Below are 10,996 nucleotides of genomic sequence, written 5' to 3'. Positions count from 1 at the left end.
GTACCAATGGCCAAAAGAAGTTAAAGAAGAAGAGGCAGAAGTATTCTGCTGCGTCAACGCCTTCTCCTCTTTGCACCACCTTCTCCCCATTCCCCTCCTTTCTTCCACTCCCCTCTTTTCTACTCTCCAGGAAGATGAAAGAAGCAAGAGGGGGACCGTACTGCTCTCCCTTTCCAGCACACACGCACCCAATGCGTTCGTTTTTGAGTGTGTGTGTGTGTGTGTAATCCTATTTGCGCCCAAAAAAATTGAAAACGATGAAGGAGAAAGAAAGAAAAATCCAACAAAGAAGCAAAAAATCCAAGCTGCGCTGCCTCCGCTCAGAGCAGCGCAGTCGCCAGGTTTATCTAACTCACACACACACACACAGCAAGACGAGCCATCGGGAGACGCTCTCGTGTGCTCTCTCTCTCGCTCTCTCGCGCCTCGGCTGCAGATAACTGCGTTCGCTCTCGCGGGCAGAGACGCCGGCAGCACGGCGGCAGAGCGACGTGCGCTTTTATAAATACTACTCGTAGATACATCTACCATTCGATTTTCATCTGCCGAAACGGTTGCGCTGCGGCTGCGCTCAAAACAGAAACTCGTGCGCGGCGCTTCAAAAAGCAGAGTAACCAAAAATCATACAAACCAAACGCAAATATATATAGCAAAACATAAACAGAATTTCTCAATTCTACTACTAAAACAAAAACGAAAAACAAACTAATTTTTTTTTAAGTTCTTAACCACAAACCATTGGGAATTTTGGAATACCTAAGCTTAAAAGCCAAAGAAGTGTGCAAAATAAAGTGAACCCAAAAAGTGCTATCAGAAATATTATCAATAAAAATAAAAACGAAACTTAGAAACAAATATTTAAAAGCAAAAGCACCCACTACCACAAAAAAAAAGGCTCAAACAAATTGTTTAAAAAAAAGGAAAACGAATCCGTGACAGTGCAAAATCCGGAGTTGGAATGCCGTCGCAACTTTTGACAAAAATTTAACAACAAAATATCCACTAAGGTAATTTTTTTAATGTGTTTATTTTGAATGGAAGCATATTAGTCGACCATTTTTTGTTTTTGTGCTGTGTGTGAGTGTGTTTGTTATTTTTGATGGCCAATTAAACCTTAAAAATATGGATTATCTGAGGAAATATTTGGATTAGATCTTGGGGTTGCCTTTAAATCAATCAGCTTTGAAACTTTAGACAACGATCTTAATTTACCTAATAATTGACAAAGAAACAGCTTGTGAACACAGTTGAGAAAATAGAACGATTTGCAGACGTCTTAAGATTGGAAATTCTCCGGCTTTATAGTAGATACAGATCTACATTTGTTTTAAACACTATTCAATCCGTAACACTTTTAATAATCATACAATTTGAGTACGTTCTAATTGAGAATCCTGGCCATTGGCCAACCCCTTTCTCCGGTTTATTTGGGTCAAGTTCTGCCTGCAATTAGCAGGGTCAAAAATTACCCATGACCAATGCCGAAAAACCCTTGAACTTTAACACACAGTCCGAGTAGAGGCGAAAATGCCCAACATTCGGGGATGATGAGACCCCGTTTATAGGGTTTTTAATGCAGATTGATGATCTGTTTAACATCATCGGGGTGCCAAATGTCAAACGGTTCACTTCACTTCGCTTGATTTCGTCGGATGTCGATTAGAAAATGTATATTTTCGCTGACCACAACTCGTTCATTGATCATTTTTGAGGGTCATAAAGGTGTGTGTTAAAAAAAAAAAAAATCGCCTACCGATTCCCCGCCCCAAAAAAAGAAATATTCGAAGGGAGCCTTTATCTCAATGACTTTTCATGACTCACGGCGAAATTGAAATCAGCCAACCAAAATGAAAGGCCAAACCGAAAGCCAATGGACAACAAACAACTAACACACATCCAAAAAAAAAAAAATCAACAACAACAAATCATATATATATTTAGCGAACAGTGGGCTCGTTATCGGTAAAAAATTTTGATCAGCCTCTGAGGTTATTTTTTTTTTTGTTTTTTTTTTTGATTTCGGTGGGAAGTTAGGATTTCCAAATTGATCCAAGGAACAACAACAATTGGGACATTACTAATAGTCATAGCCTTGATAACGGTAAACGGTAAACGACAAACGGTAAATGGTAATGAGCGTGCCCACATTTCTCACCCACACACATGCAATCATTGGAAATTAGATAAGAATAGAATAACAGAATAGCCGCCAGATGCGTATTAAGTTCGATTCTTCGCACCTTTTCTGCGGATGCACTTGCAGAATTCGAGAATTCTTTCTTACTGCCATTTTCCGCGAACAACGATTTCAGAGTTTCAGTGTTTACTCGCTTCTGTTTCTAGTAGCATTGTTTATTTTGCCCCAGTCTCGATCGATCAGCTGTTTGTGGCGACTCGAGATTCGAGATTCCGTGTTGAATTACCCGACATTCGAAGACTGGGGAAGCCGCTCGATTTTCAGGCGTCTGTTATTAATTGAGATTTCGAGGAGAATTCGATAAAGCTAGGCGTAAATAATCAAAGAAGTTTTGAAATCAAAAGCTTTGTTGAATTTTGCGCTGTTTATCTTTAGTTTTCTAAACTTTTAAACATTTAAGTATTGAATTAGGTTCTACTAAATTTCAGTTAGTTGTTTACTTGGATCGTTTAAGATTTGAACAACACTTTTCTAGCTGGTTTCATGTATTTATTATTATATTTGATATAATTTATCATCTCAGCATCTGTTTATAGTGTTGTTAAGTGATATTGCATGCACTTTTCGACAACCCTATGACCTTTTGCAGATAAGGCCTCACTCATCCCTGTTTTTCGCCATTATTAAAGCCCCGTGTTCTTGTTCTTTTACGCTTCTTTTTTTCCCAACTCAGCTCAGTTGACAGAATCTTGGTAAAAATGCTCGCGGCACAGCAACAACAGCAGATGGGCAGCAGCAGCAGCACCAACAACAACAACAACAGCAGCACTGCGGAAACGGAAATGGAAATGGAGCGACAACGCAGGGACTCCACCACATCGGAGTCCTCGTTGGAGCACCTGGAACTGGGACGCACACCCAAGAAGCTGGGCGGCAATGGCACCACCACCCAAACCACATCCACGCCACACGAATTGGCGGCGACATCGCGCAAGCGCAAATTGCGTCAACTGCAGCAGCAGATGAATCACCACCAGGATTTGCTCAGCGACGAGGAGGATGAGGAAGAGGAGGAGGACGAGGAGGTGTCCCGCAATCTGGGCAGGCTGCACAAGCAGCGAAGGGGTGGTGGTGGTGCTGCTAATGCCACCCAGGCCTCCATTGTGGTTGACTACAGCAGTGGCGATGCCAGTTCGCTGCGCAAGAAGTTCCGACTCAATCGCTCAGCGGCGGCCAGTCTCTCGGAATCGGGATTCGTGGACGCCAGCAGCACCACTGGCCACAGTGGCTATCTGGGCAACAACAGCAGCAGCAGCAACAGCACCACCACCACCACCACCAGGGAAGCTGGCAACCACAGCAGTGGTGCTGCTGCGGTGGCGAATGCATCTTCAGCTGGAAATCCCGCTGTCTCGAGCAGCAGCAGCAGCAGCAGCAGCAGCGGCGGCGGATCTGGTGGCTCCTCGCCCCAGGGACTGAGCCTCTCCAGCGGCGAATCGGGAATCGGAGCTGGGGATGAGCACATGAAGTACCTCTGCCCCATTTGCGAGGTGGTCTCGGCCACGCCCCACGAATTCACCAACCACATCCGATGCCACAATTACGCCAACGGCGATACCGAGAACTTCACCTGCCGCATTTGCTCCAAGGTGAGTCATTCTACCTCATTAAATATAGGGGTTCTACTTCCCTGGAAGAGATTAGGGTTCCCACTTCACGGGGGTCACTCCCAGGAAGTCACAAAAAAAAAAAAAAAAAACAAAATGGTTGTTCAATTGTGATAGATTACCTAAAGCATTCAGATCCAATAAACAATATTTAAATTTTGAATTTTAAAGAGATAAACAATTTTAATTGTGATTAACAACAATAATAACAAAGCCTTTACTTTTTAGTATTCATAAAATGAAAACATATGTTTAAACTGAAGATAAACTAATTACAAGATTTAAAGGTTAACTAGTGGTCATTCAATTTTTATTTTCATGTTATGAGAGTTAAAATAATGTTTTGAAAACCTGATTTAAAGAGTAATATTGAACATTTCCTGACTGATTTAAATATATTAATTATATTTATATTTATAAATATTAAATATAAATATATTATATAAATTTAAATATTATAATATATGTATATTAATATATCCGATCATCGTTATTATCAGTTTAATGTAACTATAAATAGTAGTCATTCAATTTTAATTATCATGATATCACTGTCGAATTAACGTTTTGAATAACTGATTTGAAAAGTATTATTGAACATTTCCTGACTGATTTAAATATATTAATTATATTTGTATTTATATATATTAATTATAAATATATTATATAAATATAAATATTATATTAAATTAATATTTCCTATCATCGTTATTATCAGTATAATGTAATAATTTATTGATGGCGAGTGACCCTTTTTGACTTTTTCAATTGCTGAATAGAATTCTTTTCTTTTGGTGATTCAAAAATACTATTAGGGGGGACCCCTTCCACTTTGGTAGCCCCGAAATGGACAGGTGTCCTGAGTCCATCCCCTCCTCAACCGCTTACTCACCTGTTCTCCCTTCTCTTCCCCGCTCTCTCTACTCCCGAAATGAAAACAGGTGCTCTCGTCGGCATCCTCGCTGGACAGACACGTGCTGGTTCACACGGGCGAGCGGCCCTTCAACTGCCGCTATTGCCACCTGACCTTCACCACCAACGGCAACATGCACCGCCACATGCGCACCCACAAGCAGCACCAAGCTGCGCAGTCGCAACAGTCGCAGCAGCAACAGCAGTCGCAGCAGTCGCAGCAACAGCGACGCCAGCAGCAACAGTCGCAACAGCAGCAGTTGCAACAGCAACAGCAATCGCAGCAGCAGCAACTCAATCCCGCCCAGCAGCCACTGGTGGCCACCGCGTTATCCGGTCGAGCGGAGAGCTACGAGAGCGATGCCAGCTGCTCCACCGATGCATCCAGTGGCCACAGTCGCAGTCGCAGCACCAGTTCCCTCATCAACAACAACCACAAAAACAACAACAACAACAACAATTCACCGCACAAGACCAACAACAATCTGAAGCTGGAGGATCAGCTGGACGAGGTGGATGCAGTGGAGAGCAAGCAGAGGCGTCTCAAGAAGACGACCATCAACAATAATATAATTGATGCATCGGAGCAGCCGGAGGAGATCGACGAAATGGAGGATGAGATGGAGGAGCAGGAGGAGGAGGATGCAGATGCGGATGCGGATGTGGCCATGCTGACCAGCACACCGGATGTGGCCACTTTGCTGGCTGGAGCCAGTGCCTCCGGAGCGGGCTCGCGATCCGTTTCGCCATCGCCATCGGAATCGAATAGTTTGCTCCTGAGTTGTCCGGTCTGCGGAGCCTCCGAGTTCGAAACGCTGCCCGCCTTGTGCGCCCACCTGGATGCCAGCCACTCGGACATCCCCGCCAAGTGCCGCGACTGCGAGGTGATCTTCGCCAGCCACCGCCAGGTGCAGGCGCACTGCTGCCGCGGATCCGCCGCCTCGATGGGAATGGGCAGTGGTTTGCCGCCGCTCCTGGGAGCCAGCAGTTCCCCCTCCATCAGGACGAGGCAGGCGAGGATGGGGAGGAGGAGGATGAGGAGGAGCTGCTCGATCGGAAGGAGCGACTGCATCACCAGAGCGAGGACTTCTTCCACCAGCTGTACCTCAAGCAGAAGATGCCCATCTCGCATCCCCCTTCACCGATCAAACACGAACCGGCGGACAGCAAGGATTTGGCGGACATCCAGAGCATCCTCAACATGACCAGCTCCAGTTCCAGTTTCCTGCGCAACTTCGAGCAGTCGGTGAACACACCCAGCTCCAGTCAGTACAGCCTGGATGGTCGCGACCAGGAGGAGGAGGCCCAGGACGCCTTCACCTCGGAGTTCCGCCGGATGAAGCTGCGCGGCGAGTTCCCCTGCAAACTCTGCTCGGCGGTCTTTCCCAATCTGCGCGCCCTCAAGGGTCACAACCGGGTGCACCTGGGTGCAGTGGGTCCGGCGGGACCCTTCCGCTGCAACATGTGTCCCTATGCGGTGTGCGACAAGGCGGCTCTGGTGCGGCACATGCGCACCCACAACGGAGATCGCCCGTATGAGTGCGCCGTCTGCAACTACGCCTTCACCACGAAGGCGAACTGCGAGCGGCATCTGAGGAACCGGCATGGGAAGACCAGTCGCGAGGAGGTGAAGCGTGCGATTGTCTACCATCCCGCCGAGGATGCTGGCTGTGAGGATAGCAAGTCCCGCCTGGGCGAGGATCTCGCCGATCTGAGCTTCCGCTCGATCAGTCCCACTCCTCCTCCGCCTCCGACTGCCATCAATGATTCCAGCAGCTCCCAGCTGAAGCACATGCTCCTCGGCGAGAACTTAAATCCGGTTAACCAGCAGCCACAGCAGCCTCCGCTGAAGATCCAGGTGAAGAGCCTGGACCAACTGGTGGACAAGAAGCCAACTAGCAACCATTCAACGGATAAATCCTCCGCTGCCCTGGACTTCAGCATGGATGTGCTGGATCTCAGCAAGAAACCCAATGGAGGTGGAGCTGCTGCCGCTGCCACGCCCTCCGTGACGCCCTCGGCGAGTCCCTCGATGGGCATTCCCGCTGCCGCGGCAGCAGTTACTCCTGGTGGTGGTGTAACCACTCCGGATTTGGCCGCCGCCTTGGAGCAGCAGAAGTTGCTCCTCGCCCAGCAGCAGTTCTTTGGCGCTGGCGGAGATGCCGCCTCCCAGTACATGCAGCAGCTGTTCCGCAGCCTGATGTTCCAGTCGCAGACGCCAGGGTTTCCCTTCTTCCCCTTCATGGCGCCACCACCGCCTCCACCTCCGCCACAGCAGCAGCAGTCGGGAGCGGAGAAGACTCCTTTGGTGAGTCCGCCCAACCGCTTGAATCCTTTACCCATCAATGTGGGTGTTCCCGTGCCACCTGGCGGACCCGTGAAGATGGTGATCAAGAACGGAGTGCTCATGCCGAAGCAGAAGCAGCGACGCTACCGCACCGAACGACCCTTCGCCTGCGAGCACTGCTCGGCGAGATTCACGCTCCGCTCGAACATGGAGCGCCACGTGAAGCAGCAGCATCCGCAGTTCTACGCCCAGCGGCAGCGGAGTGGCCACCACGTGATGCGCGGCCGGGGTGCCTCCTCCGCCTCCTCCACCAGTGCGGCAGTGGCCGCTGCAGCGGCAGCCATGAACCAGGGCGGCATCCAGGGAGGCATCCAGGGATTGGGGAGCTCTGCAAGTGGTTCGCATCACGCTCCCATTTCGGAGCAGGTGAAGTACGCCATCCTGGCGCAGCAGCTGAAGGCGCACAAGAACACCGATCTGCTGCAGCAGGCCTTGGCCCACGGATCGAGCAGCGTGGCCGGTAATCCCCTCCTGCACTTTGGGTATCCTTTGGCCGCTCCCAGTCCCCTGCACAATGGCAATCATCATCCGTCGGTGCCGTCTGTCAACATGGCTAATGATGATGATGAGCCCAAGCTGGTCATCGATGAGGATGAGAACGAGCAGGAGGATCATGAGGATCACGAGGTGGAGGAGGTCGATGACTTTGAGGAGGAGGATGAGGAGATGGAGGAGCAGGAGATAGAGGAGCCTGAAGAGGAGCAAGAGATCCCTCGCGAGGAGGATCAGGGAGCTCAACCCGCTGAAGAAGAGGAGCTCGAGGAAAGGGAACTCCCCAAACCGCTGGAGATGATCAATGGAGCATCGAAGGAGGCCGCCCAAAAGATGGCCGAAACCATTCTGGAGCAGGCCATCAAGGCGGGCACCAAGCCAACCAGCTCAACCAGCAATCCCAATCCCACCACCACCACCACCACCAGCAACTCCTCCATGCAGGAGCCACCACCATCAACCACAACCACTGGCAATCCGAGCACCCTGAAGACCATGATTGCCCAGGCGGAATCGGTGGGCAAGTCGCTCAAGGAAGTGGCCAGTTCCCCATTCAAGGACGAGTCGCAGGACCTGGTGCCAGTGGCCAAGCTGGTGGACAACGCCACCAGTCAGAACATGAGCTTCAACAGCTACTTCCGTCCCAGCGACGTGGCCAACCACATGGAGCAGAGCGACGAGGAGGGTCTGGTGGCCTCTGGGAGCGCCAGCGAGAGCAACAACAGCGGCACCGAGGACGTGACCAGCAGCAGCTCCTCCAGCGAACCCAAGAAGAAGTCCGCTTACAGTTTGGCACCCAATAGGGTTTCCTGCCCGTACTGCCAGCGGATGTTCCCGTGGAGCAGCTCCCTGCGTCGCCACATCCTCACGCACACCGGACAGAAGCCCTTCAAGTGCTCCCACTGCCCGCTGCTCTTCACCACCAAGAGCAACTGCGACCGCCATCTGCTGCGCAAGCACGGCAACGTGGAGTCGGCCATGTCGGTCTACGTGCCCACCGAGGATGTCAGCGAACCGATTCCCGTGCCCAAGTCCGTGGAGGAGATCGAGCTGGAGGAGCAGCGCCGCCGCCAGGAGGCCGAGCGGGAGAAGGAGCGGGAGCTGGAAAGGGAGAGGGAACTGGAGCGGGAGCGGGAAAGGGAGCGGGAGAGGGAGCGCGAGCTGGAGAAGGAGAAGGAGCGGGAGCGGGATCGCCAGCAGCTCATCCAGAAGCTGGCCGCCCAGATGAACGCCGCCGCTGCAGCAGCTGCTTCCATTGGAAATGGCAATCCCAGTGGCGGAGGAGCAGCAGGAGTGGCTGGTGGAGATGCCCTGGCTGGCGGAGATCTGCCCTACAAGTGCCACCTCTGCGAGGGATCCTTCGCCGAGCGATCGCAGTGCTTGGAGCACATCAAGCTGTCGCACACCCACGAGTTCGCTCTGCTCCTGGCCAAAGGAGCCATCGAAGCATCATCATCAGATGGCTTGGAGGCAAGCAACCACCAGTCCACTGCCCCCCAGTCCACCCATTCCGATGACGAGGCACCCAATGGCAACGGGAGTCGCGGCAAGTATCCCGACTACAGCAACCGCAAGGTGATCTGCGCCTTCTGCGTCCGCCGCTTCTGGTCCACCGAGGATCTGAGGCGCCACATGCGCACCCATTCCGGGGAGCGGCCCTTCCAGTGCGACACCTGCCTGCGCAAGTTCACCCTGAAGCACAGCATGCTGCGCCACATGAAGAAGCACAGCGGTCGGGCCCATGGGAATGGCGACAATCCCGGTTCGGATTGCTCCGATGACGAGCAGGCGATGATGGGCAGTCCACCCAGTACCCCCGTTCCCACTTCGCTGCCCCTTCCCATGCCCACCAACAACAACAACAGCTGCCACAACAACAATAACAACAACAATAATACCACAAACAATGGTGGCTCCAAGGGATTGGGACTGAAGCTGCCCAAGCTGCACGAGCTGCTGGACAAGGCGAGCGAATGGCGCGTGGCCAGTCGGCTGGGCGAGCACAAGGAGAACATGGGCGAGGCCACGCCCTCCGCCGGCGGAGTGGGAGTGGCCGGATCGGATCTGATTGGCAACCTGCTGGGGATCAGCGACCAGGGGATCCTCAACAAGCTGCTCTCCTCCGCCGACGAGGCGGCCAAACTGCTCGGCGTGGACAACAAGTGAGGGATTTAGGAGGGATCTTAAGAGGGGAAGCACAGAAATCAGAAAGCCATACATTCTGGAGCAGCAAGGATCAGTTTGCACCGCCTTACGTATACCAAAGCTTAAATAGTTTTCATTAACGGTAGTCTACTTTAAAAAACAAACGAAAAACCAACAAAAACGAAGTCTAAACCTAAAAAGAAACACTTCTAAAAACATCTCTCGTTCAGATTTTCAAAATGAAAAACGAGTTATGTTTTTTGGGAACACCCTTATATTATTTTTTGGACACCTCCTTTTTTTTATGCCAACTCTTAATTTAAGCGGTCCAACCAACAAAACCAACAAGCTAATCAAAATCTTTGGAGACAAACACTTTTTTTTTTAAAACCTTTTTTTTCCTAGCTATAGCATATAGTTTATAAATATAGTTTACCATATTAGCTCTAAGTAGCTGCAATGACAAACGAAATACAACGAACATTTAGCATGACAAAAAATATAAAAAGACTTGAAGACCGAAGACAAAAGACCAGATATATAGGAGGTATAATATCTATATGTACATTGAAAGAGGCCTTGAGAACCGCAGCGTGGCTTAAACCTAGTTTTTTAAGGAAGACGGCAGACATTCTGACAGTCTGTCTCGCTTGCAACTAATATATAGTCAGGTATTTTGTAAGACTAGATTCTAGAACCATTTTTTTGTAGGATCTTATTTAACGAAACTCATTCATTGCTGTAGTTTAGAGATCACAAACAAACAAACAAACAGAACACACAAAACACACACTTATGATATGAAATATATAGTATAGCTATTTAAATATACGAAAACGCATGATTCTTATATTATTAAATTAGAGGACTTCTTACAGCAATAACCAAAGCATTTCGCGTTTGTAGCGTTGTTTAAGCTAAACGAAAAATAAACGAAATTAAATTTACCCAATTGCATGCCTATATATACATTTATATGAAGCACACACTACATTATATAAATTAATCGGTTAATATTTAATGTGGATGCAGCAGCAGCAGCAGCAGCAGCAGCAACAAACTACTGAACAAATTAAACTATGTACTTAGCGATTATGAATGTACTTAAACTGTAAAAGTGTACTTAATTGTAAACTCTGAAAGACACACGCAACGAGAATGGATTACAAATTGAATTCAAATAAAATAACGACGAAAGAAACAATAAAACAAGTTGCTTTTCATTTTTACGCTTTATTAAAGAAAAAGTGAACTAAAAGAATGATTGGCTTATCATTTTATGGAATAATAAGGTTT

At 48.9% G+C, this 10,996-nt stretch overlaps 1 protein-coding gene across 1 annotated transcript; it reads left to right on the top strand.

Moving 5' to 3' along the window:
* Positions 1-517: 517 nt before the first annotated feature.
* LOC108086497 (ras-responsive element-binding protein 1) lies at positions 518-10,909 on the top strand. The gene is given in 4 exon segments (XM_017183423.2): positions 518-1,007; positions 2,871-3,786; positions 4,746-5,703; positions 5,706-10,909. Coding segments are annotated over 3 exon segments (5,865 nt in total). The 5' UTR covers positions 518-1,007; positions 2,871-2,895; the 3' UTR covers positions 9,722-10,909.
* The last annotated feature ends 87 nt before the right edge of the window (positions 10,910-10,996 follow it).

Source organism: Drosophila ficusphila, unplaced genomic scaffold (genome assembly GCF_018152265.1).
Source record: "Drosophila ficusphila isolate 14025-0441.05 unplaced genomic scaffold, ASM1815226v1 contig_198, whole genome shotgun sequence".
Lineage (NCBI taxonomy): Eukaryota > Metazoa > Arthropoda > Insecta > Diptera > Drosophilidae > Drosophila > Drosophila ficusphila.
Note: the sequence above shows the minus strand (reverse complement) of the source record. Positions and strands in the feature narration are given on the sequence as shown.